Consider the following 26,618-nt stretch of genomic DNA (forward strand, 5'->3'; position numbering starts at 1 on the left):
CCGAAGTTTTCAACCTCACCAGACCTAAAGACGGGGCTTTCCTCACACATCCCGGCGGTCCACTCATAGGCCTCATGGGCTCTGGGTGTGGGCAGGCCTCGTCCACCTTGAGCGTCCCTTTGAAGATCTGGTGGGAACTAGACTTCCATGGTCAACATGGAGATAACAGCTCTTGGTCAGTTTCTCCAGGGAAAAATCCTCCAGCCTCCCTCCTGAGGAGTCCAAGCCTGGCTGCCAGTACTCCGCATGCCAGGGGAGGAAAGGACTTGATCCTTGAAGGGTGGAGGGTGAAGCGCAAGGCCACTCTCATCCACCGATGGGTCTGAGAGCCCACACCCCTCAGCTACCAACTAGACCCAGCTGGACTGAGGCCACCAGGCACAGCTGAGGCGTGGGTGCTGTACAGAAACCAAGGAGTTAAACATCTACTTCCCCAATGATGAGACCCTCCCCACAAGCCTCTGTGTCGCAGACACATGGGTTTTTCTTAGGACAGGAGATCATGAACTTCTCCAAAGGGCAGACAGCAAATATTTTAGGCTTTGCAGGCTCCGTGGTTGATGTCACAACTATTCAACTCTGCCATCATACTGCAAAAGCAACTCTGTAAACGAAGAAGCGTGGTTTCCTTCCAAAATCACTTGATTTATGGACACTGAAATTTGAATTTAATATAATTTCACATCATGAACAATAATCTTTCTTTTGACTTTTCCCCCAACCATTTAGAAACATAAAATTGTTAAATACATAAAATAGACAACCAACAAGAACCTGCTATATAGCACAGGGAACTCTACTTAAAATTCTGTGATAACCTATATGGGAAAAGAATCTGAAAAAGAATGAATATATGTATAACTGAATCACTTTCCTGTACACTTGAAACTGATACAACATTGCAGAGCAACTATACTACAACAAAATTTAAAAAATAAAACCCCCAAAATAAATAAATAAAAGCCATAAAATTCTTAGATTGCTAACTCTACCAAAAAGTGACAAGCCGCGCTTGGCCCAGTGTCAGAAGCTTGTCCGTCCCTGTCCTAGAACATCGTGGTCGAGAGTTTATTGTCAAAGTCCTCTGAACCTTTCTTCCTCCTCCGCCTAGAATGCTCCCAGGGCTGATTTTTGTAGGTAGAAGAGTTACTGGCTCTCTCTCTCTCCTCCCCCTCGTGCAGCATCTAAGATGTGCCGCGCAAATGCAGACACTTATGAATTGCCCTGGAGTGGAAGAGGTGGTGAGAGCCACTCCAGGAGTTCCCGCCAAGTTCTGCCCTGGGTGGGACAAGTTGTTGATTGTTTCTGTCCCTGGATTTTACCCAAGGTGATACAGGAGTCCAGGGAGAGGAGAGGAGATGGCTGGGGGAGGTGGGGGCCCTGAGGCAGAGCTTGTGAGTCAGAACCTCTGTCTCCAGCAAGAAAGGTGGTTTTCAGTAAGCCAGAACTTTCTAATCTCAGTTTTCAAATCAGCAAGGAATCCTCCATTGCAGGGGCAGAATGGGGATTTGGCAGAGAAAAGAGCTGCTTCTGCCACTCCTTTTTTTAAAATTAATTTTTATTGGAATATGTTGATTTACAACGTCATGTTAATTTCTGCTGTACAGCAAAATGAATCAGTTATACGTGTATCCACTCTTAGATTCTATTGCCATGTAGGTCATTACAGAGTATTAAGTAGAGTTCCCTGTGCTATACAGTAGGTTCTTATTAGTTACCTATTTTATAAATAGGCTTGTGTATATGTCAGTCCCAATCTCCTGATTCTTAATGTGCGTGTTGGGGGTGAATCAGGTCTACTTGCTGAGCCTCAATTCCTCTGTCTCTAAAATGAAGATTGGCATTCCCTACCTCATTGGGTAGTCCTGTGGTTTACTTCCTAAAATTCCCATCACATCAAGGGAGCTCAATGGCAGAGAGTATAGTTCCAATTTATCTAGACAAGGAAACTCAGAGAGGTTAAGGCACCATCCCAAAGGCACACAGCTCACTAAAGGGTGGCGGCGGGAATCCAATTTAATTTCTCAACTCTCCACCGATATTCTTTCTTCGACCCTGCACTCCGAAAGAGGAGGCCTTAGTTCTTTTTCTTACCACACCTGAAATTCTACAGTAGGGAAGGCGTCAGGGCTGAGGACATCAGGTCCGCTCCACCCCGCTTTCTCCCAGCCGCGCCCCCCACTCCCCTTGGTTTCTGCTGCAGGGGACAGACCCTCTCCTCCCTCGGTCAGACACTGGGCAAAGCGGCCACTCTGCACCACACAGCTCAGTATGGATGGGCCTCACCTCTCCGCCACCTCCCCTCTCCTGGCATCTCATCCCCACCGCCTTCCTGAGGTAGGCTCCCTTCCCCTGGACAGCTACAAAGATTCTTTGTAGCGTATTTATTACACGCGGAGGAGTGAGAGCCAGGGCCTGGCTGCACTCAAACCACCGGGGCCCTCAGCCCTGTTTACATAAAGACAGGAGCCAAGACAGGTGACCCCGTTGCCCTGGGGGGCGGGAGAGAGGGCGGGCGACTGAAAACTGAACCCAAGTCCAGACCCCAGGCTCGGGCTCCTGGTTTCTGGGCTACGTCCCACAGGAGCGGCGCCTCCGTGTCGTTACCCAGGGAGGCCTGTTTACTCGGCTGGGTGAGAGTTGTTTGCACAGGAAGGGAGTCATAGAGCCATCTGGTTGTTCTCTGGCTGAGTGGGGGCGGGGGTCCTTCGCAGGTCAGGCCCCATCTGCGTTCCAGGGCCTCTGAGCAGGCAGTCCCCTGACCAGTCTTTTGGAGACGCTTGTTGCTGCGGCCAGCACAGCAGGTAAGGATCGAAAGTGGTTGACACACAGTTTGGGAAAAAGAAACTAGAGGCAGAATTAAAGTTTAAAGATGGGACCGGGGGACTCAAGACCCCTTGGGTCAAGAGCCCTGTTCCTCAGAGCCACATTACTTTTACCTAGTGTCTTGGCAAGTAGCAAGGTTCTGTTGTGCTACCATGAAGTCAGCCTCCTGTGTCCCTGGACACCTGTCCCATTTTATTGATTACTTTAAACTATCTGTTGTTTTCTTGTACAAGGGCTATCGCCTAGCTGGAGGTCATAGACCCGCATATGCCTTGGGAAAACATCGTGGTGTGTGCACAAGCAGCGCTCTGAACTTGGACAGACCCGGCGTTCCAAGGTCCACACTATGTTTTTCCTTAGCTTAGCAGGGCATGACAACCCCAGCTGATCAACCTGATGTACTTTTATCTGGGTTATGCTGTAGTGCTACATTGTGCTTTTATTCTTTTCCCATGGTGATTTTCTCATGGCTTAGCCAGAGCAACAGATGGCTGACTGTTAACCCCTGCATATCCCCCTTTTTGTTTTTGTAGCAGAAGATATGTTGATCTTGCAACTTCTTTCTTCATTAGTTTTTGGAGGGTTTTTTGCATGCATCTGAGGACTATTGTTAGTTTCCTCATCTGTATGAGTTTGGGCTCCTCAATATACTCTGAGATTTTTGTGTATGTCTGGAGATAGTCTTTTTTGGACCTTGGTGAGGCTGTTCAGAACCCAAATGTCTCCAATTCCTGGAGGGACGAGACAAAAAAGAAAAATGTTTTAATTTTACCCACAGGTATAAATCACGAAATTCTTTTAAACCATCAGTGACTTGAGGAGAAGAGTTTTTTAATATCTGAAAACAAAGATTAGAAGCCAGTAATATGTCAGACAAAAAGTCAAGAAAATTGTAGTCATATTTAGCAGTCTGGTCAATCTCATATAGCCAAGAGGTCCTTGCCTGGTGACAAAGGACATCCATGAAGGTGATAGTCTCCAAGAAGCTCATGAAATTTTTGCCAGTGTCTGTGCAACCTGTCCAGCAAAGTGGGTGCCCTGATCACTGGAGATTGCAGAAAATGTATTTTAGCCATTTTTTCCCATTGTGAGATATTAACCCTACAGCCAGGAAAGGCTTTATCCTATCAAATAAAAGTGAGGTTTGTCAGGGGGCCAGGAAAAGCCAAGCGGCCATCTTGGACTTCCCATAGCCCTGACTGGTTTATAGCCATTGTTTATCCATTTCAAACTTTCTGATGAGGGATTAATTTTATAGAAGCAGAATGAGCTTTGTGTATGTGTGCCATAGTTTCCAAAGATCATTGTGAAATAACACTCATTGATTTTATCAAAGTAACAAAAGATTTTAAAAGGAAGTATGAATCACTTAAAGACAAATTTACATAGTCTGTTATCAAAAGCCATATTTAAAGAAAACTTTGCTTTTTAACAGGAAGAGAAAATCAAATTCCAGATTAGTACCAGCTTATATTCATTGTGAAACAATAGTTATTCACTTAGTCAAAGTAACAATAAAAGATTTCAAAGGCAGTTTAATGTCTTAAGAAATTTGTATCATGCACAAAACTCTCGTCCACTTGCCACAAACCTTTTTTATACGTCTGTGTTCATCACTCTATTTGCCCATTCAGAGAACAGCCACCTGTAAGTTCAGACGTGCTTCCCTTTTCTTTAATAGAATGTAATTCCATTCCTTATACCTTTTTATTAAAAACACACATCCTACTTTCTTTCAGCAACCATGAACTGTACTTCATATCATCATTTTGTAGATTGGTAAATATAACTCACCCAAAGCTATGTCATTTGCAAAAGTATCTTCCCAAAGTCAATAAATAAACATTTATACCAGGTATCAATTCAATAGTGAATATTTCCCAGTTCACAGAAGCCTGAAATTCATTTTAGTTTAATTTTTTGAATTTAAAATTGTTTGATTCATAAGCACTTACTTCTCTTTAGGCCAATTAAATAGAGCTCATTGACCAATTAGCCTTTAGCAATTTTGTCCAAGGATGAAGACACACAGTGAGACACACATAAATAGACAGAGATCTCATACTTTTCTGTTTGATATTTAAAATGTCTCATTTTTTTTGTTTGATATTTGAAATGTCTCTTTGCCCCTTCTTTTTTTTTTGGTTTGAGTTCTACCAATTTGTTTATGGCTGGAGTCCCAGATAGAGTGGGTTGTGTATCCCAAGGATATGATAAGAGTTAACTTTAGGTTTTTTCCCAGGTCTGTTTTTGTTTCTCAGGCAGAATTGGAGCTCCAAAAAAGTATTTTAACAAGCCAACTTTTTTTTTAATTGCACATGCAAGAAGAACCGGTTTTTCAACTTCAAAAAAGATTTTATTTTAACCAGTTTTTTTCCAAAGTCTAAAGAATATCATGGCCATTCAGTGTCAGAAATGTCATTTCTCTTTTTTGTACTCATAGTTTCATAGCTAAACTTGAAACCAGAGAGTGTTCTAGTTGGCTCTAATGACAGGGGTAAACTGATAAGTGTTGTCCCAGCAAGGATTTCCTCTCTGGGGAGGTGAGGTCTTCTCTTAAAGTAAAGAAAGCCTGTCCTTTAACCTCCATTTTCTCCCAGGCTCTTATGCAGTATTGCCTCACCTGTTCTATAGCCTCATCTTCCATAAGCACTTGATCTTGAGTTCTCCCCCAGTTTCCACTGCCTATCAATTGATCTAAAGAGATGGGGATCTGTCTGGCTTGGTCACGAGCCACCATAATCAAATGGGAACCCTCAGCTAGTCCCTGCACTATTTCCAAGGTAAAAGGAGAATTTACTTCATAATTTTGAACAGCTTGCTTAAGTTCCATTAGTATTTTGGAGGGAATCTGTTTGTACACAGCCTCATACACCCCATTAGGATTATTAGGATCTTTCCAGGAGCTACTCGTTCCTGTACTGTCATTGGAAATGTCATGGTCATAGCTTCCAAGTCACCCTCCTGTTGAGCCCACCAAACACTTTTCTGGAGGGGTAACAGAACTGTTGTCTGTGGCAAGGAAGGAAAAGCTTGAGTCACTCGAGAAGGAGGAAGAGGAGGTAAAGGAAATTCGTCCTCCCCAAAGGTGCAGTTTCGCTCTTGGCGATTTTTTGGGGCTCCAAAATCACTGCAGATGGTGACTGCAGCCATGAAATTAAAAGACGCTTGCTCCTTGGAAGAAAAGTTATGACAAACCTAGACAGCATATTGAAAAGCAGAGACGTTACTTAGCCAACAAAGGTCCGTCTAGTCAAAGCTATGGTTTTTCCAGTGGTCATGTATGGATGTGAGAGTTGGACTATAAAGAAAGCTGAGTGCCAAAGAATTGATGCTTTTGAACTGTGGTGTTGGAGAAGACTCTTGAGAGTCCCTTGGACTGCAAGGAGATCCAACCAGTCCATCCTAAAGGAGATCAGTCCTGAATATTCATTGAAGGACTGATGCTGAAGCTCCAATACTTTGGCCACCTGATGTGAATAACTGACTCGTTGGAAAAGACCCTGATGCTGGGAAAGATTGAAGGCAGGAGGAGAAGGGGACAACAGAGGATGAGATGGTTGGGTGGCATCACTGACTTAATGGACATGAGTTTGAATAAACTCTGGAAATTGGTGATGGACAGGGAGGCCTGGCGTGCTGCAGTCCATGGGGTCACAAAGAGTCAGACACGACTGAGTGACTGAACTGAACTGAAACAAAGGTGCAGTTTCGCTCTCGGTGATCCTTCACTTTCGAGCCCCACGTTGGGCGCCACTTGCTACAGCCAGCACAGCAGGTAGGGATCGAAAGTGGTCGACACACAATTTGGGAAAAACAAAAAGGGACAGAATTAAAGTTTTAAAGATGGGCCCATGGGACTCAAGACCTCTTGGGTCAAGAGCCCTGTTCCGTGGAGCCATGTCACTTTTATTTAGTGTGTTGGCAAGCAGAAAGGATCTGTTGTGCTTCCATGAAGTCAGCCTCCTGTGTCCCTGGACACCTGTCCCATTTTATTGATTACTTTAAACTACCTTTGTTATTTGCTTGTACAAGGGCTATCGCCTAGCTGGAGGTCATAGACCCGCATATGCCTTGGGAAAACATCGTGGTGTGTGCACAAGCAGTGTTCTGAATTTGCACTGACCCAGCGTTCCAAGGTCCGCACTGTTTTTTCTTAGCTTAGCAGGGCATGACAACCCCAACTGATCGACCCGATGTACTTTTATTTGGGTTTTGCTGTATTGCAGTATTTTGCTTTTATTCTTTTCCCATTGTGATTTTCTCATGGCTTAGCCGGAGCAACAGATGGCTGACTGTTAACCCCTGCAGCTTATCATTCCTTTGAGAGTGAATATGGCGAATTTGGGGAAAATTCTCAAAACAGTGCTAACTTTTTCCCCTGTAATTCATACCCACACCAAATAAATCATCTTGGACTTTTCAAGGTGGGAAGAAATGCAGTTTTCAGCACTCAAGGAATGGTGATGTTTAGCACCATAAGGTACTTTGCAGTCAGCAAAGTATTGTCATTTCCCCATTTCACATGACCTTCAAGACAGCACAGAGGTGGGAAGCTGTGATCAATGTCATCCTGTTTTACAGATGAGGAGCTGACAAGTAGAGTCAAGTTACTGCCACAAAATCATACACGCAACGAGAGGCAGTAGCCCAGTGACTGCAGATGATACTCCTTTTCTACTCTGTCTCTGCCTCCCACTTGACTGTTAAACAAGGTGTGCAGAGAGCTTGTTCCTATATGTAACGGCCTTCCAGGTGGTTCTGGGGAGAGCTGCAAGGCACTGTGTCCAGACCATGGAGTCTGTCCATGGGTACCACCAGTGGGGTGTTCCCTGGGCACCAGATGGAGCTTTATGTGGACCAGTCATATGAAGCCACATGTAACATACACACTCTTGTTCAGTTCGGTTCAGTTGCTCAGCCATGTCCGACTCTTTGACCCCATGAACTGCAGCACGCCAGGCCTCCCTGTCCATCACCAATTCCCAGAGTTTATTCAAACTCATGTCCATTGAGTTGGTGATGTCGTCCAACCATCTCATCCTCTGCTGTCCCCTTCTCCTCCTGCCTTCAATCATTCCCAGCATCAGGGTCTTTTCCAATGAGTCAGTTATTCACATCAGGTGGCCAAAGTATTGGAGTTTCAGCTTCAACATCAGTCCTTCAATGAATATTTAGGACTGATCTCCTTTAGGATGGACTGGTTGTATCTTCTTGCTCTCCAAGGGACTCTCAACAGTCTTCTCCAACACCACAGTTCAAAAGCATCAATTCTTTGGCACTCAGCTTTCTTTATAGTCCAACTCTCACGTCCATACATGACCACTGGAAAAATCATAGCCTTGACTAGACGGACCTTTGTTGGCAAAGTAATGTCTCTGCTTTTTAATATGCTGTCTAAGTTGGTCATAACTTTTCTTCCAAGGAGAAAGTGTCTTTTAATTTCATGGCTGCAGTCACCATCTGCAGTGATTTTGCAGCCCAGGAAAATAAAGTCTCTCACTGTTTCCATTGTTTCCCCGTCTATTTGCCATGAAGTGATGGGACTGGATGCCACAATCTTAGTTTTCTGAATGTTGAGTTTTAAGCCAACCTTTTCACTCTCCTCTTTCACTTTCATCAAGAGACTCTTCAGTTCTTCTTCCCTTTCTGCCATAAGGGTGGTGTCATCTGCATATCTGAGGTTATTGATATTTCTCCTGGCAATCTTGATTCCAGCTTGTGCTTCATCCAGCCCGGCATTTCACATGACATACTTGGCATACAAATTAAATAAGCAGTGTGACAATATACAGCCTTGATGTACTCCTTTCCTGATTTGGAACCAGTCTGTTGTTCCATGTCCAGTTCTAACTGTTGCTTCTTGACCTGCACACAGATTTTTCAGGAGGCGAGTCAGATGGTCTGGTATTCCCATCTCTTGAAGAGGTTTCCACAGTTTGTTGTAATCCACACAAAGGCTTTGGCATAGTCAATAAATACAAAGTCAAGTGGGCCTTAGGAAGCATCACTACAAACAAAGCTAGTGGAGGTGATGGAATTCCAGTCAAGCTATTTCAAATCCTAAAAGATGATGCTGTGAAAGTGCTGCACTCAATATGCCAGCAAATTTGGAAAACTCAGCAGTGGCCACAGGACTGGAAAAGGTCAGTTTTCATTCCAGTCTCAAAGAAAGGCAATGCCAAAGGATGTTCAAACTACCGCACATTGCACTCATCTCACATGCTAGCAAAGTAATGCTCAAAATTCTCCAAGCCAGGCTTCAATAGTACGTGAACCGTGAATTTCCAGATATTCAAACTGGATTTAGAGAAGGCTGAGGAACCAGAGATCAAATTGCTGACGTCCGTTGAATCATTGAAAAAGCAAGAGAGTTCCAGAAAAACATCTGTTTCTGTTTTATTGACTATGCTAAAGCCTTTGCCTGTGTGGATCACACACTCTTGTACCACCAGCGAAATGGTGGTGAGGGAACATGTTATGGGACCACTGAAGTTTCCTCCAAGTTCATTTGTCCCTGCTTCCTCTCTGCCTTATCTCCCTGCATTAAAACTGTGGGTTTCTACCTGAAGCCGTGACCTGAGTTCCAAGAATGGTCCCAGCTCCTTCTTCCTGTTCTTTATCTTCCCTTTTTAACCCCAAACACCAAACCTACCCAATAGGCATCACTCCCAGCTGCCTCTCTCCACCTCTGTCCCTTAAGTCCAGCTGCCCTGCTCCATGCAAATTGCTTTGACCTGTGAAGTCAATTGGAACTTCTCAGCTCTGCTCCCGCCCCTGTTAGCCAGCCCCAGCCCTGACTCTGCACCTGACCAGCCTCACCTCCTGGTCTTTCCCCTCCCTTTCAAATCCTGTCTCCCCCTCTCCTCACCAATCCATCCTTCAGTGACTACTTTTCTGCCAACTAATGTGCAACTCTGTCTTTACAGCTTGCAAAGTACAGTTGCCTTTGTGCATGTACAAACGTTCTTACCAAGTCTCATTTAGAAGTTAGTTTTTCCTCCCTGCTGGATCTCTCTTCATCTCCAGCCTAAACTACTACTGGTTTGGGGTGGTGTTGGGGGCGGGGGGCAGATGTGGGAGTTTTGCTTGTAGGTTTTGAGTTTTTTTGTTCGTTTGTCTTTGCCTTTAGTACGCCTGAGTTCTGCCTGCCTTTAAAAAAAAAATTGGCCACACTGTGTGGCATGCAGTATCTTAGTTCCCCAATCAGGGATCGAATCCTGGTCCCCTCCAGTGGAAGTGTGGAGTCTTAACCACTGGATTGCCAAGGAAGTCCCCTGCCATTGTTCCTTTAACCAACCTACATTAAGATTTTTCCCTACCTTCCTGACAAGTTGCTCTTTATAAACTTTCAAGTATTCTTCCTAACATGAAGACCTCACTTCCTTTCCTCCAAAAATTCTAATTAACCCTCTCCAATCTCTTCTTTCTCAACATTCAGAGCCTGTCAACAATTGTTAGAATATGACTCCTGGAAGGACTTCCCTGGTGGTCCAGTGGTTAAGAATCCACCTGCCAATGCAGGGAACATGGGTTCAGTCTCTGGCTGGGGAAGATCCCACATGCTTCAGAGCAACTAAGCCCATGCACCCCAACTGCTGAGCCTGTGCTCTAGAGCCTGAGAGCCACAACTAGTGAGCCCCATGCCATAACATAATGAAGCCCACACCTAGAGCTGGTGCATCGCAGCAAAGAGTAGCCCCTGCTTGTTACAACTAGAGAAGGCCCGTATTGTAGCCATGATGACCCAGCACAGCCCCCAGTAAGTAAGTAAAGAAAGAAAGAAAAATAAATATTTAAAAAAGTGACTCCTGGAACCAGCAGCTCTAAGAATCAGGTGGCCATGAATGACCATTCTCCCCATGACCAGTCACCCCGTGCCGCCTGGGTGTCTTTACACATCCACACTTTGTCTCCTTACCCTGCAAGCTCCTTGCGGCAGTTAAGAGATCCTTTTCCTTTGTAAACTACACAGATGTTTAGAGGAAGCTCTGGATTCGTTTGGCTGCTTTCCAGTTTCTAGCCCAACTCAGACATGTCCTGTATCCTGTGTCCTATTACCTGTAGGTTTGGAGTTACATCAAAGGCAATTTGCAGGGGGTGGGGAAGGAGGCACTGTGTAAAAATTGAGAAACTTCAACTGAATATCCCATTTCTCTTTTCTTCTTGGAAGAATTAGCCTCTCTGGAAATTCTGAGTCCACACCCGGCTTGGCAGCAATAGCCTGAAGGGTGAATGCTTCCCTTGGCCAGAATGTGTGTTCAACAGATGGGCAACTCCCCACAGTCTCACTTCGAGCTCAGGTAACAGTTACATTTACCCCAGCCATTGGCTAGCCTGGCCCCTGTGGGCACTTGGGGGTAGGGTGGCTGGACATGCATAAAGAGAAATCGGTGTTCAATAGAATAAAAGTGTGGGACTTAGGGGCAACAAGAAGAGAAGCTGCATGCATCACAGCTGACTGTGGAGCAGGCTTAGACAGCCCCTTTTTCTTTTTTTTCCTAAGTAATTTTTTATTTGAGTATAGTTGTTAGTTTCTGCTGTATAGCAAATTGAATCAGTTATACATATACATACATCCATTCTTTTTTAGGTTCTATTCTGTTATAGGTCATAAGAGAGTATTGAGTAGAGTTCCCTGTGCCTGACAGAGACAATCCTTTTTTCTACTACCAGAGAGTTACCTTGGAAAGAGGCACCCCCACAGAACCCTTAATTCTGTCCTGGGAAACCCGCAATCAGGCAGAGAAGTGTATTTATGCAGCTCTGGATATACGCATCACTTCACTTTGTATTTTGGTGACTCGTACATTGGTCTAATGTCCCCACCAGATTGTAAACTTCTAGACCACCTGTGCAATGTCACTATCATATCCTCCAAAACAAGCATAATCCCTGATACATAATATATCATGATCAATGGCTATGAATAAATAAGTTCTGCTGTAATGCTGATGTAACTCAATAAATTAAGCAAGGTCAATGGAAGGACATTGGTCACCCTTCTGGTGTAAATAACTTTGCTACATCACAAAGATGAGAATTAAGCCTCTTTGGGGAGGAAATATGGTTATACATTTATTTTTTATTAAAGTATATAGTTGATATACAATATAAGTTACAGATCTATAATGATTCACAGTTTTTAAAGGTTCTACTCCATTTATAGTTATGAAATATTGGCTATATTCCCTGGGTTGTGCAATATAACCTTGTAGCTTATTTTATACATAATCGTTTGTACCTTTTACTCCCCGCCACTGTATTCCCTCTCTCCTTCCCTCTCCCCACTGTAATGATTAGTTTGTTCTCTGTATCTGTGAGTTTTTTTCTTTCATGTTACATTCACCAGTTTGTTGTATTTTTTAGATTCCACATATAAATGTTGTATTTTTTAAATTCCACATACAAATATCATACAGTATTTGTATTTCTTTGTCCATTTATTTTACTTAGCATAATACTCTCCAAGTCCATTCATGTGGTTGCAGATGGCAAAATTCCATTCTTTTTTATGGCTGAGTAGTTTCCCATTTTGTATATCTACAAATACACACACACACCACATCTTCTTAGCCCATTCACCTGTTAATGGACACTTAGATTGCTTCCATATCTTGGCAATTATAAATGATGTTTTTTATATATATGTATGTATGTATATATATAAATATTAATTCACTTGTCAGAATCTATCCTAATTAAACAATCCAAAAGACATTTGCACAAAAATCTTCATTTAACTATTTCTTAACCTAGCAAAACTTTCAAAGTATTCAGCATGTCTAGAAATATAGGAATTACTAAATAATTAATGGTACACTGCTTGATGGAATACTATATAGCTATTAAAATGATGCTTATCCATTCCGTGTAGCAAAATTTTAAATGTCAGTGATATGATAATTAAGCTTTTTCAAGTAGCACACATAATTTCACATCAACCACATCCGGCTTTGCTAGGTGACAAGGAACCAAGTAAGACTCTTTTATTGGCAAGGAATTTATTGTAAGGACACACAGGGAAAGAGGGAGACAGGGAACAATAACATCTGCAGCAAAGTCAAGCAATACCCAGCATAGGGGCCTGAAGGTTTTCCAGATGGTCACCTCCTCATGCCTTGGGTTCTCAGTAGCGGGTGGCTGGGCTCCCCTCTGTGCACCCCGCCATGTGGTGCGTCGGCCCTGGAGCCGCTGCTGACCCATGACACCCACAGCGTCGTGGCTCTGTCACCTAATGCCTTCTGCTGATTGATTTCTGCTTGGCCCGGGTTTTCTGTTTGTCTCACATTTGAACTCCCCAAGAAAGGAGATCTAGATACTTTAGTTCCCTACTGTTCCATTCTTCAGAGCTCTCAGACCAGACCACCTCTGTAATTCCAGTGGTCAGCATATAAGCTGTGCTTCCAAAAAGTGCCTAAACCTGATCCCATCAATTCAGTCCAAAAAGTGGTCACACAGTATGAATGTGGCAGGTACTTCAAACATATCAGCCACCTATCCAATACAATCTATAGTTTTGAACCATGTTTAAAATAATAAATAAAAGCATATACATATGAAAGGGCTTCCCAAGTGGTGTTAGTGGTAAGGAACTCATCTGCTAATGCAGGAGATGTAAGAGACACTGGTTCCATTCTTGGGTTGGGAAGATCCCCTGACGAGGGGCATGGCAACCCACTCCAGTATTCTTGCCTGGAGAACCTCATGGACAGAAGAGCCTGGTGGGCTACAGTCCATAGGGTCAAAAAGAGTTGGTTATGACTGGAGCGACTTAGCACATACACCCACACAGACATATGAAAACAGATAGGAAAGAGATAAATCCATCATAGTTGGGTTAGGGTGGAAGGATTATAGGTGATTACTTTTCTCCATTTTGCACTTTTCATTTAATGATACTGTAATTGACTTTTAGTTTTCAAATATTTTTTCAAAGTACTCTTCAAACTATAGGAGTCATGCAGCCAAGCTACTGAGTTCAGTCTCTCCCCAGAACTTGCCTTGGAATATAGAGCAAAGTCACAATCATTAAAGTCTGTGGGTGCTCTTGCTCAGCAGGTAGAGTATTAATTCTGTCTTATCTTGCCAGGTGAAGGCCATAATTGTTGTAGGTTGTGAAAGCACCTTGAAGGCAAAAGTGCCTGTTATTATTCTGAAAACTTCTTTTAAATTGCTATAATAGCATAGTCACATGAGCAGAACATAGAACCTTATGACTAGCTTGGGCATAGAAAGACGTTCTTTATCCACAAGCCAAGTATTTGAAAATACAACCCACTCAATTGGCAGACACCTTCAGGGCTGGAGAGGAACTACCACCATAGTTTTGTGAAACTGAGCCACCCATGGCTTTACTTTGATCTCCTCTGTGTACATCGTGGGGAAGGCAATGGCACCCCACTCCAGTACTCTTGCCTGGAAAATCCCATGGACAGAGGAGCCTGGAAGGCTGCAGTCCATGGGGTCGCTAAGGGTCGGACACGACTGAGCGACTTCACTTTCACTTTTCACTTTCATGCATTGGAGAAGGAAATGGCAACCCACTCCAGTGTTCTTGCCTGGAGAATCCCAGGGACGGGGGAGCCTGGTGGGCTGCCGTCTATAGGGTCGCACAGAGTCGGACACGACTGAAGCGACTTAGCAGCAGCAGCAGCAGTGTACATCGTTCTTTCAGCTCCTCTGCCACAAACATACAGTTACTAAGTATTATTGCTTGATAATAACTCTAATTACTACAAGGACTGCCCGAGGTGAAAAAGGAGAAATCGAATTATCAGATGGACTGGTGTGAGTTGCACAGCCTGTTTATCCTTTCGTCCCCAGCCCTAACTTGGGGGCGCACAGGCTGCGGGAGGGGACCCCCAAAGCGGGAGGCTGCACCTGTGCAGGGCAGTGGACACGTCCAGCATTGGGGAAACCGAGATGTCGAATCCTCCCGCCCTCCTAGAGAGGACCCGGAAGCGCGGCGCAGTCCCGGAAGGCGAGGTGCTGACACACTTCCGGCCTTTGTGACTCATTGTGTCTGTGTCGAGGCGTCAGGAGGGCCCGGACCTGAGCGCGGCGCTCTTCGGCCGGCCTGAGCCCCAGAGTCAACTCCCTTTGCTCGCCCCCAGCCACTCCCGGGGCTCACGGTGAGATTTGGGGCCGGCCCCTGAGGGAGCGGGCGGGGCTGCAGGGATGTGTGCGTGGAGGTGGGCTCTGCAGCTGCCAACCTGGGGTCCTCTCCTGGCGGCCGGGGCGCCGCGAGCAGCGAGTCCGTACCCCTGTCCCCTCCTCAGGCCGGGCTGTAGGCAGCGCCGTCCCCCGGGGCAGCCGACCCCGCCCCATCGGGGGCCCGGGCAGGGAGGGGGCCTCTGTCCTTGGCAGGGGGTCCTGGGAGACCCGGGGGAACGGCTGTCTGCGGGCCCCTTCCGGGCCCTCAACTGCAATGTCGTCGTCTTCGCTTGACGTTTTTGAAAACCGGGTCATGAGCGAACCGACCCCTGTTGGGTTTTTTCCTTCTCTGCCTTAGTCGCCATTTGCTTTGATTCCCGTGAGAGGTTTTTTTTTTTTTTATTTTAGGGGTCCTTGAAGGACCTCCAGGTGAAAAATGCGGAAGGCTGAGAAACGGACACGTTTCAAGATGCCGAGTACGTGTTTCCAGATCACCTGCTTCTCCCCACCCCGTCCCCCGAGCGGTGATTAAAGAGCGTCTGAAGCCTAGTCTGAGTGGATGAAAAAGTGATCTGGTCTAATAGAGATGATACGTACGTCCCACTCTCGGCTTTAGGGGCTATTTCGAAGGCTTTGAAAACGAGCTGTCCGGAAGATTAGGTGCGTTTTTTATTTCTGGGTAGTATTACTCTGCCTGACTTGGAATGGTGAAGAGTGAAAGAATTTGTGGAGATTGCACGGGACCATTAGGAGACTGATTAACTGAGTGACCTTGGATAAGACAGGACACTTCTGCCAACTCTCAGTTCTGTCATGCATCAGATTAGGTTTTCTCCAAAGGCCTCTCCAACTTTGAGATTATTTGCTTTAGTCAGTGTAATTGAAAAATTCAGCTACAGTTCAGCCTGACACTGCCCCCTGCCCTCCCCTTCCTACAGTGCCTCCAGTACACAATAAGATACTTTCACTGTAGAGAGTGGCTGTTACATGGCCTGGGACCAAAGAAAGCATTTATTGTACAGGCCATTGCTAGGCGGATTGGAGGTGGTCAATAAATACTTGTTGAATTGAATTGTGGAAGATTCATTGTAGCCAGTCAACAAAGCCCTGTTACTGTATTTGCCAGCCATATGTGGAGAAATAGCTTTATTACTTAGGGAATCATGATGATAATTTACCCCAAAATGTTTCTCCATGTTTGTATTGTCTCTGAATTAATGTGCACAATTCTTGTTCATTATTTCAGGCTGTTTTCACCAATCTTAAAATACACACAGGGAGGCTCACTAATTAATAACCTTAGGCTTTTGCTGATTCTCTGCTTGATCTAAGCATTTAAATTTTTGCTAACTTTATACTGTATCTAAATACAGATGAGTGTTACGTTAAATCTTTCCTTTTTATTCTGAGTATCAGTATTCTTTTGGAATTCTCAGGATACCTAGTTATCTTTTAAAGCTAGCTTTTTCATGTTTTAAAACATTTCAGAGTGCTTCTCAAAAATGGGGAGGGTGCACTTTGTTTAAAATGTCAAGACTATACCCTGAAAAAGATACTGGCCTGTTTAGAAAATAGCCTCTGAAATAAACTGAGCTTGTAACTCCAAGCCTTTCTTGTAAGAAAATCTTTTGTATTTACCTTCGGTGAAAACCAGTTACTGGGGATAATCTTATGTATATCGGATAGTGTATCAGAATGGTTTGCAACTCAAAGGGACCCCAGAGGTAGTTTTCTGCTCCTCTGATCCTACCCTGCCCCCCGTTTGACAGATAAAGATACTGGGTGTCAGAGAGGTTAAATAACTCCCCCAGGGTCATGTAACTTACTCATCATAGGAGACTAGAATTCAGGTGTTCCAACTTGTGCTGCTTTCACTATAACAGGGTTTGTCCCGTTGCTTAAGTGAGTTTGGTGTGATGGTTGGAACCTGAACTGAGTCCCACAGAACTCATTTCAAATCCTGACTTAACCATTTAATTGCTCTGTGACCTTGGGTGTTACTTAACATTTATCAACCTTAGCTTCATTGTTATACGTCGTGACCACAATTGTACCTACCTCCTAAGAGTGTTGTGTGAAATGCCTGGTACATAGACCAGTTAACATTGGTTCTTACTATTATGCCTGCTGGAGGCTTCTTGAATTGAACAGATGAGGGGCAAGTGGCATTTCAGCTTAGCTCTAAAGGAAAAGGAGGGTTTGAAAAGGCAGGGAAGACTGGGAGGGAAATCCCAGGCATTATGATGTGAGAAAGGGAATTCAGTCAAAATATAAGACATTTAGGAAATACTGAGTAGAGTAATTTTGCTGGATGGAAAAGGTTCATTCAGGGAAGGGGAAGAAACTGATGGGAAATGAAGCTTGATGGGGAAGCTGGGACCAGGTGCTGGGGGCTGTTGGATTGGACCGCTCTATGGAGTTTTAGGAAGAAGAATCTGAGAGCAAGGTTGGAGATGAATTGTGAAGGGGAGGCAGAAAATGAAGGTAGGGCACCAAAGAGAAGAAGCCATTCTTCACAGAACTAGATAGAAAAATAAGTATGAACAAAGAACTGCATCTCCCTGGTGCTTGGAGATGAATGTACTTACGTAAGGGGAGAGGAATCAGAGATGAAATTCTCAGTCTGAGTGAATGAGATGTTCATGGACCAGCTGATCCCTAGTTGCCACTGAAGGCAGTAAGATGACAAGGGGAGCTGAAATAGTTTAAGTTGTTCTTATTTCTTCTCTTCAATTTAACAGAATTAAGGTCTGCCCACTTCTTTAGAAGAAGAGTCAACAAGAGTCCTTGTCCTCGAGGGGCTTAATGTTTGGTTGGGAAGTGGTGATAGAAACTCAGGTAATGGTAAGACAAGGAGAGCAGACATGCCTGACAGAGAAAGTCTCGAGAGCATTCAGATGAGGAAGATATCTTCTTTAATTTGGAATGTCAGGAAACAGTGTACATCTTGAAGGTGAGTGAAAATTTGACCAGTTGAGGTTGATAAAGGTGGGAGATTTGTCCTAGCAAAGGAGTAAAGGTGCCAAGTCATACCCCAAGTTAATGGGTATTATGTTAACGGGAACGTTAATGGGTCGAATAGGCTGAAATAGAGGGAATCACCACTACTAAGAGAAAAGTAATGGAAGTGGAAGAGTCCAATGGATTCACTGAGAGTAACTGGGGAAGGAGGGAATGACCAGCAGCAGACTTTGACAATACTAAGTTGACCTTGGTATGTTGTTCATGTTGGAACAGGGAGAAATGGAAGCAAGACAGACTGGGTGGGGCTGAGGCACTGGTGTCGGCAGGAGATGTGGAACCTGGATATTGGGATGGTGGAAGACGGTTCTGGGAGGCATCACTGGAAAAGATACTCTTTTTTCCACTTTTCCGAATGAAATGAAGGAGACCCAGCCTTAAAGGAGTTATTTAGCCTCCCAGCTGAGAGAAAGCCAGCCAAAAGAGTGGTCTCTTGGACTCCCTGCCTGCTGCCTCTTCCTGTTCAGGTCCTGGCTCTTCTGATGCTCCAACTCTGAGGGGCCGTTTCCTGGAAGCTGCCTTGTCAGCTGTCAGGTACCCCTTGGGGCTGCCCCAGCACGTGGAAACCTCCTTAGAACTGTTGGAACATCTGCTCTGTACTGTAATGATTTGTGTAAAAACGGGAATCACACTTCTCATCTTTTTATTCCCCTCAGTCTAGGCTGACACCGCGTGTATTTGTGTTTAGTCACTGAGTCATGTCTGACTCTTTTGTGACCTTGTGGACTGTAGCCCTCCAGGCTCCTCTGTCCATAGGATTTCCCAGGCAAGAATTTGGGAGTGGGTTGCCATTTCCTTTTCCAAGGGATCTTCCTGACCCAGGGATCGAACCCAAATCTCCTGCATTGGCAGGCGGATTCTTTGCCACAGTGCCACCTGGGAAGCCCTTGCGTATGATAAATCTTCAGAAATGCTTAGGAAATCGAATACTTGTAACCAAGGACTTTCTAGGTAAAGTTGCTCTGAAATTGAAAAACAAAATATATTTCCCCAGCAAGGGGGTGGAGTGCAAAACAATTCTGAAGGAATGGATCAGTTCAGTTCAGTCGCTCAGTTGTGTCCCGACTTTTGTGACCCCATGGACTGCAGCATGCCAGGCTTCCCTGTCCATCACCAACTCCTGAAGCTTGCTCAGACTCGTGTCCATTGAGTTGGTGATGCCATCCAACCATCTCATCCTCTGTCGTCCCCTTCTCCTCCCACCTTCAATCATTCCCAGCATCAGGGTCTTTTCAAATGTGTCAGTTGTTCGCATCAGGTGGCCAGAGTATTGGAGTTTCAGCTTCAGCATCAGTCCTTCCAATGAATATTCAGGACTGATTTCCTTCAGATGGACTGGTTGGATCTCCTTGCAGTCCAGGGGACTCTTTAAGAATCTTCTCCAACACCACAGTTCAAAAGCATCAATTCTTCGGCACTCAGCTTTCTTTATGGTCCAACTCTCACATCCATACATGACTACTGGAAAAATCATAGCTTTGACTAGACAGATCTTTGTCGGTAATGTCTCTGCTTTTTAATATGCTGTCTAAGTTGGTGATGGCTTTCCTTCCAAGGAGCAAGTGTCTTTTAATTTCATGGCTGCAGTCACCATCTGCAGTGAATTTGGAGCCCAAGAAAATAAAGTCTCTCACTATTTCCATTGTTTCCAAGTGATGGGACCGGATGCCATGATCTTCGTTTTCTGAATGTTGAGTTTTAAACCAGCTTTTTCACTCTCTCTCACTTTCATCAAGAGGCTCTTTAGTTCTTCTTTACTTTCTGCCATAAGGGTGATGTCATCTGCATATCTGAAGTTGTTGATATTTCTCCTGGCAATCTTGATTCCAGCTTGTGCTTCATCCAGCCCGGCATTTCTCATGATGTACTCTTCATAGAAGTTAAATAAGTAGGGTGACAATATACAGCCTTGATGTACTCCTTTCCCAATTTGGAACCAGTTCAGTTCTAACTGTTGCTTCTTGGCCTGCATACAGATTTCTCAGAAGGCAGGTAAAGTGGTCTAGTATTCCCATCTCTTTAAAAATTTTCCACAGTTTGTTGTCATCCACACAAGTCAAAGGCTTTAGCACAGTCAGTGAAGCAGAAGTAGATGTTCTTCTGGAATTCTCTTGCTTTTTAGAAGATGGTTTACAATAGGCCTTTTACCAGTTTAAAGTATTGGAGAAATGACTTAATTCCCACATTCTTTTTATATTTATGCAGAGAGCCTTTTTGAATGTAATGTTCTTTATTGTAATCATAAGCTGCTATTTTAATAATGATTTGTTTTTTATTAGGGACCAAAGAAAGAAAAATGAATCTTGTTATAAACCTCAGATTAAAATCATAATCTTTGTTTAGAACAGTCTTCTCCAAAGTTTTCCAGTCACACAATCCTGTCAGTAAAAACTGTTTACAAAAGCTACATACATACATCATTATACCAGTGTTTTGTATAATTTTAAAAAAATACAGTAGTGCTTTTCTAAAATAATCTTGTGCTTTAAATGTACGTGATCCGTTTTCCACCAAAATTACTAATATTTTTTAGTGAAAGTCATGTAATTAAAAATGTTTTGTTAGTTTAAAACTATTGGCTTATCTCATTTTGATACAGTCGGATGCTGTCTCTAAAACATTGCTTAATTTTGATGGCTGTAAGAGGTGAAAACGATGCCTCAACAAAGGTTTGTCAATTCAGATGAAAGAAATACATTTTTGCGTCTGCTTAGTAACTCATGATTGCTCCTGTCCACCAACCCTCTTCAGTTTTTGTTTTTGAAATTCAGCTTCTACATCTCCATTTTTCCATGCCCTTATATCACCTGTTCTTATGTTTTATAATTTTAACAAACAGGCTCAAGACCCACTAAAAATCCTCATTTGGAAGTTCTTAAATTAGGGAATATTTCCAAGTTTTTAAAATGTGTAGACAATAAGGAGTTTCAAGGATACTGAGTATCAGTTTTAGTGGTTAAAATTATGTAACAACCCACTAATAATTCCTTCCTCATACTTTTTTTTTTTTTTTACTTTTTCACTTGTCGGTTGACTTCTTGTTAGATTTAGATCCACACTGGTTTTCACCTTCTAACCTGGTGGAGTTAGAAATTGCTCTGGATAGAAGCTTCAGCCGCTCCATTTTCTTGTTTGTGTGTGTTTGCCTTCTTAGTGTCTCCCCTTCTAGTAGTTTCTCTGCAAGAATCTCTAAAGCTGCTTGCTCTTTTTTTTTTTTTTTTTTTTTTTTACTTTATTTTTTTTTGGCCACAAGGCATATGGATCTTCCCTGACCAGGGATTGAACTCATGTCCCCTGTGTTGGAAGTGCAGAGTCTTAACCACTGGACCACCAGGGAAGTCCCTGCTCTTTTCTAAAATGTAGTTGATATATAGCATAAAGATTAGTTTCAAGATACATAATGATTCAGTGTTTCTGTATATTGCCAAGTGATCCCAATCAGTCCGGATAACATCTATCACCATAGTTACATTTTTTTCATTTGAAGAAAAATTTTAAGAACTTCTTTCAGCAGCTTTCAAATATGCAGCACAGTATTAACTGGAGTCGCCACGCTGTGACTCCATCCCCAGGACTTAACGTATTTTATAACAGGAAGTTTGTGTCATTTGACCCATTTTGCCCCTGCACCGCCCCCCATACTGTCTCTTGTGAACATGCTCAGCATTTAGACCAAGTGAGCTAGTTAGTATCCATTTGTACATTAAACATGGTCTATTTTCTCTCACTTTTAAAATATAAATAGACATTCTGATATTTTCCTTATTCAGAATGGCTCATTTTGTACTGAGCTAGGCACCCATAAAAAACATAGAAATATCTGAATGGTGGGTTACACGTCCAGGCCTTCAGATCTGGCTTGAGTGTTGGCTCCACTAGGTAGGTTGCTCCTGAGTACACAGCCGAAGTCACCCACGCCGCAGTCGCGTCATCTGTAAGAGGGTGCTCCAGGTTGTCCTGGAGCTCGTACCTGTGCCGCTGCAAGCCACCGCCTGGCACCCCTCTCTCAGCTCTCACCAGGCTGTGTGTAAACACATGACATCATAACTTGCCTTTCCCCTGGAAAGAAAGTGCTTGACTCCAGCAGACACCCTGAGGGTAAAATCCGCCATTTGGGAGTTTGCTTGCAAAACCTTAATATCTATAAAGTGACAGTGAAAACAGTTGGTACCAGGGACTTTTTTTCCTTTACTATTCAGAGGCGTTTTTAATGCTTGGATGTGTAGCCTTGTATGAAGTATTAACCGCAAAGTATCACTTTACATAAAGGTACCAGTAATTTTTTTTTTTTTAACTCTTCAGAAATAGTACAGAAACAGATACCAGACATCTCACAGGACAGAAAGGAGAGCACAAACGTTGTTCCGATCGAGTCAGGTCCCTGAGCCTGAATGATGACTGCTGAGTCGAGGGAAGCCACAGGTCTGTCCCCGCAGGCTGCCCAGGAGAAGGACGGTATCGTGATAGTGAAGGTGGAAGAGGAGGATGAGGAGGAGCACATGTGGGGCCAGGACGCCAGCCTGCAGGAGTCTCCCCCACCCGACCCAGAGGTCTTCCGCCAGCGCTTCAGGCACTTCTGTTACCAGAACACTTTCGGGCCTCGAGAGGCCCTGAGTCGACTGAAGGAACTTTGCCACCAGTGGCTGCGGCCCGAGATCCACACCAAGGAGCAGATCCTGGAGCTGCTGGTGCTCGAGCAGTTCCTCTCCATTCTGCCCCGGGAGCTCCAGGCCTGGCTGCAGGAGTACCGTCCCGACAGCGGGGAGGAGGCCGTGACCTTGCTGGAGGATCTGGAGCTGGATTTGTCAGGACAGCAGGTGAGGCGAGGTGACGCATGTGATGTGTGAGCAGCACGTGGACTTTGAGACCGGAGCAGAGAGAGAGTTACTGATTTAAAGCTTGGATTTATAGTCTTTGTGGTACTTAGATCCTGCTCCCACTTGGCTGTTAAAAAAGTATTCTGGCCCTGGCCCTCGCCCAGCCCCTGGCATACTTACTGTCTTTTTGTTTGTCTAAATTCCTGTTTAAAAAGTAATTTACCCACAAGCCCAACCCGTTTGTCCTCAGGTCCCAGGTCAGGTTCATGGGCCTGAGATGCTCGCAAGGGGGATGGTGCCTCTGGATCCAGTGCAGGAGTCCTCGAGCTTTGACCTTCCTCATGAGCCCACCCAGTCCCATTTCAAACATTCATCTCGGAAACCCCGTCTGTTACAACCTCGAGGTAAGAAGCCAGGTTTCACGTGGGGTGTGAGGCGGGGACACACCAGTCAGATGTGTCTGTGTTGTTGATGCCTGTAGTAGAGAAGCGTGTTTGTTTCTGTTGTCATTACTACTACATATCAGAGGAAACATAACCTACAGACCAATTTCATGAGTTAATGTTACTGAGGAGGTAAGTGGAATGTGCATAATAAACTTGAGTGGACATTATGTTATTTGTTGAATTGTTAGCGTTCTGGGTGTCTAGCAGGCTTTTTTTTTAACAGGAAAGTCCTCAGAAGAGATGATGTATATCCAGCACTCTGTTATGTCATAAATTATCTTGAAAAGGATAGTTTTAAAATTGATTTTATTTGGGACTTCCCTAATGGTCCAGGGGTTAAGACTCTGTGCTTCCTCTGCACTGTTCAGTGCATGCTGAGGGAAACTAGATCCTCCATGCCACACAGCACAGCCGAAAAATAAATAAATTCATTTTCCTTAAAATGTATAAATACTGTATAATGTCACTCTTTTTCTAGGTTATTTTCAGAAATTCCAAAGAATGGGAAAAGGATGGAAAAAATGTTTTGGTTGAGGAACATGAGGCAAAAAAAATCATTTCAGAGTCATATAAATAAAAATTAGTTTTTTTCCCTTGAGGGAAATCTTAATGTATTTTATCCACTTTTAAAACCAAAGTAGGTACATAGACTATCAGTAAATAATAATAACATGCTAAAAGAATGATTGTTCACGAGCTGATAAACACACAGTCCTTACCCAGTGTGTCTGTTGTGGTGACGTGCAGGGTGGGCGTGTAAAGCTGAAGGGAGCATTCTTGTCGGTGCGTTCTGGAGGACAGCCAGCAGTCATAAGCTGGAGAAACCCCCGCGAACCAGCCAGTATGCTGCGATGTTTAGTCCACCACTGCCCACCCCATCCCATCATTTCCTCCTAGGGGTCGAAATCAGGAAATGGAAAAGGATATTTATGGTTTTAAATGCCAGATTAGGGCTTCAGATTATCAGAGTAACAGCTTTAGAAATCCTGGAATATGTAGTTGTTACGTAGTAGATATGCACTTATTCTTAGTTTCCTCTTTGTGCTGATTATCTTCGACGGGTGTTTCCTCACTCTTGTAAGGTTGGAGTGCTAGGTACTTGATCTTTTTGGACACTTTGCTCTAGCTTTTAGTAATTCTGTTTCAGAATGATTTTTCTAATATCTTTGCAATACAGTAACATCATCTGTTTACCAGTAACATTTCCAAATCCAACATTACTTGGCAAGGGAAGGTTTTGATTTTGCAGTCTCCTAAGAATTTTCCAGTTTTTCTTATACATGGCGGTTAGTGTGATCCTATATTGAATATGTCTTTTATTAGAAGAGTATCATCAACCCATGCCTTTATACACTTGGAAATATCTCATCAGCATTCAGACCCTGTGACTGTTTTATCCAAAAACTGGTCAGGTGAGGGAGAAAAGTAGAGGGGCAACAATTGGCAGAAACTTGAAACTAAGAAGAGCCCCTTCCTTCTCTGTTTCAAGACATTACTGCCAAAGATTTTTAAAACTTAATTTTTCACAACTGAATGGGAATCTGAAGTCCTAGTACACGTTCCTTGGACTGGAGAAGGTTAAATTATGAGCCAGACCTGACTCAAGAGCTGAGTGTTGCCTGCTTCTGTGGTTGGGAACAGGAGCCTGGTTCTGGTTCTGGCTCTGGCTCTGCCCTCTCAGCAGGGGACGTTAGGCAAGTTGCTTACCCTTTTGGGCCCTCTGTTTCACCTTCTGTGACTCCTTGTTCCTCCTGCTCAAGAACCAGAAGTCTTGGGAAGACACAGCTTATGCTGGCCTTCTTACAGTCCCTGTAATTATCAGTTCTGTAGTTCCTCATTGAACATCAGGCACTCTGGTACAGGAAAGAGGGTGCCCTGGGCCCTTCTTCGAGGGGGACCCAGAGCAGAGCTGGCTTCACTCACAGCTCCTTTCTCCTCCTTCAGCTCTCCCTGCCACCCACGTTCCTGCCCCTCATCCTGAGGGGGCTCCCAGAGACCAGGCGATGGCATCTGCATTGTTCTCGGCAGATTCCCAGGTGAGCTGTGGGCCCCTCTGCCCTCCTGAGTCCCTGCCATCTGCCTCTTGCTGGGGCTCTTCTGGCGGTCTTCTCCCAAGGCACTGGCTGTTGAAGCCCGGGCCCACAGAATAGCCCCCACTCCCCGAGAGTCCACTGGAGCCTAGCGTGGCTGCCTTTTCTTCCCAGCATCCTTTAGGTTTGCAGTCACTTCCGTCCCTGACTGCAGGTTCGGGCAGTGGGACTGTCCCTGGGCTTTGGGGGAACTGAGTGTGGGGATCTCGTGTTATTTCAGGCAATGGTGAAGATCGAGGACATGGCCGTGTCCCTCATCCTGGAGGAATGGGGATGTCAGAACCTGGCTCGGAGGAATCTCAATAGGGACACCAGGCAGGAGAATTATGGGAACGTGATTTCCCAGGGTAAGATGGGTGCAGGATTACTTGTGATAAGAGTGTATTGCTTCTTTTTCCAGTAGCTGTGGGATCTCTGATGTGTTAGACTACCGAGCCCCTTTGTTCAGACCAGATGGAGAAGGAGAACACTGTTTATTTCATCCCAAAGCCTGGCACTGGGCCTTCCTGACTCCACGTGGATTTCTTAGGTCTAGGTAGTTTTACCTCTAGGGAGTCTTTTGAAAGCAGAAGTAACTCTTGTGTTCTGATTCTCTACCTTTTCAACTACTCAGTCACCAGTGAGGATTCTGCTTCATTCCCTGTGGTTACAATTGAGGTGCTTTTGTTGGAGTTGGGGAGTGTCTGTATTTTTTAGTGTAGAGGGCCAGGTGAACGAACGCTGACCATCAGTCTCATCCTAACCTGGGACCTGTTCCTGAACCCACCAGGCATCCTTCCACGGGTTTTCGGTCTTGCGTCCTATGAGCGCTGCTCCACCAAAACTCTGTGTGTGTAATTCCATGACCTTATGCCTGTCCCTCCCTCAGGGTCAGGTTTCCTAGGTTCCAAACCTAATGGTGATCTTCTGTGAAGAGCTCTGGCTCCTGAGTGTGTAGTAAGAACAAAGAAGTTCTCAGAGGCATCAACCGGATAAGACAAGGTGACGCAGCTGACAATCTCATTTGTCTCTGTTAGGTCTCAACCCCTGGGAGACTTCACTGTAGGAAACTGTCAAATCAGTCCTGTCACAGGGAAGGCCCACTTCCTGACACTTCTGGCTGGGGAGAGCAAGGGGAATGTGAATGAAGAGAGGATGTTACTACAGAAACTTCAAGTTTTGTTTTGAACCATAGGGTTAGCTGGGGTTCATTTCTTAATACTTGCTCTTTGGACGAGGTGAAAATTAAGCCAAAATACTGATCTGTGTTTGTGAGCTGCGTA

The 26,618-nt window shown here is 44.3% G+C and overlaps 1 protein-coding gene and 1 long non-coding RNA gene across 6 annotated transcripts in view; one reads left to right on the forward strand and one right to left on the reverse strand.

The window, feature by feature from the left end:
- The first annotated feature begins 2,631 nt into the window (after window positions 1-2,631).
- The window catches only part of LOC102408167 (zinc finger protein with KRAB and SCAN domains 1), a 43,627-nt gene continuing 19,640 nt past the window's right edge, over window positions 2,632-26,618 (forward strand). The window contains exons 1-6 of one of the 4 annotated variants that reach the window (XM_025274914.3): window positions 2,632-2,804; window positions 11,000-11,129; window positions 22,306-22,820; window positions 23,071-23,224; window positions 25,211-25,302; window positions 25,577-25,703. In XM_025274914.3, coding sequence (XP_025130699.3) covers window positions 22,395-22,820; window positions 23,071-23,224; window positions 25,211-25,302; window positions 25,577-25,703 — 799 coding nt within the window. In that variant the 5' untranslated portion in view covers window positions 2,632-2,804; window positions 11,000-11,129; window positions 22,306-22,394. Of the gene's footprint in view, window positions 2,805-10,999; window positions 11,130-14,801; window positions 14,961-17,723; window positions 17,936-22,305; window positions 22,821-23,070; window positions 23,225-25,210; window positions 25,303-25,576; window positions 25,704-26,618 lie in introns of those variants that run through there. The other 3 variants (XM_025274915.3, XM_025274916.3, XM_025274918.3) reach the window with 3 other exon arrangements.
- Window positions 3,251-10,993, reverse strand: LOC123331603. 2 transcript variants are annotated; one of them, XR_006548334.2, is made up of 2 exons: window positions 10,748-10,993; window positions 3,251-3,557 (listed from the first exon to the last, which is right to left on the reverse strand). It is a non-coding gene; the product is annotated as an uncharacterized LOC123331603 (long non-coding RNA). The 2 variants fall into 2 exon arrangements; XR_006548335.2 differs by lacking the exon at window positions 10,748-10,993 and adding an exon at window positions 4,782-6,036.

This window comes from Bubalus bubalis, chromosome 24, assembly GCF_019923935.1.
Source record: "Bubalus bubalis isolate 160015118507 breed Murrah chromosome 24, NDDB_SH_1, whole genome shotgun sequence".
In the NCBI taxonomy this organism is placed as follows: domain Eukaryota; kingdom Metazoa; phylum Chordata; class Mammalia; order Artiodactyla; family Bovidae; genus Bubalus; species Bubalus bubalis.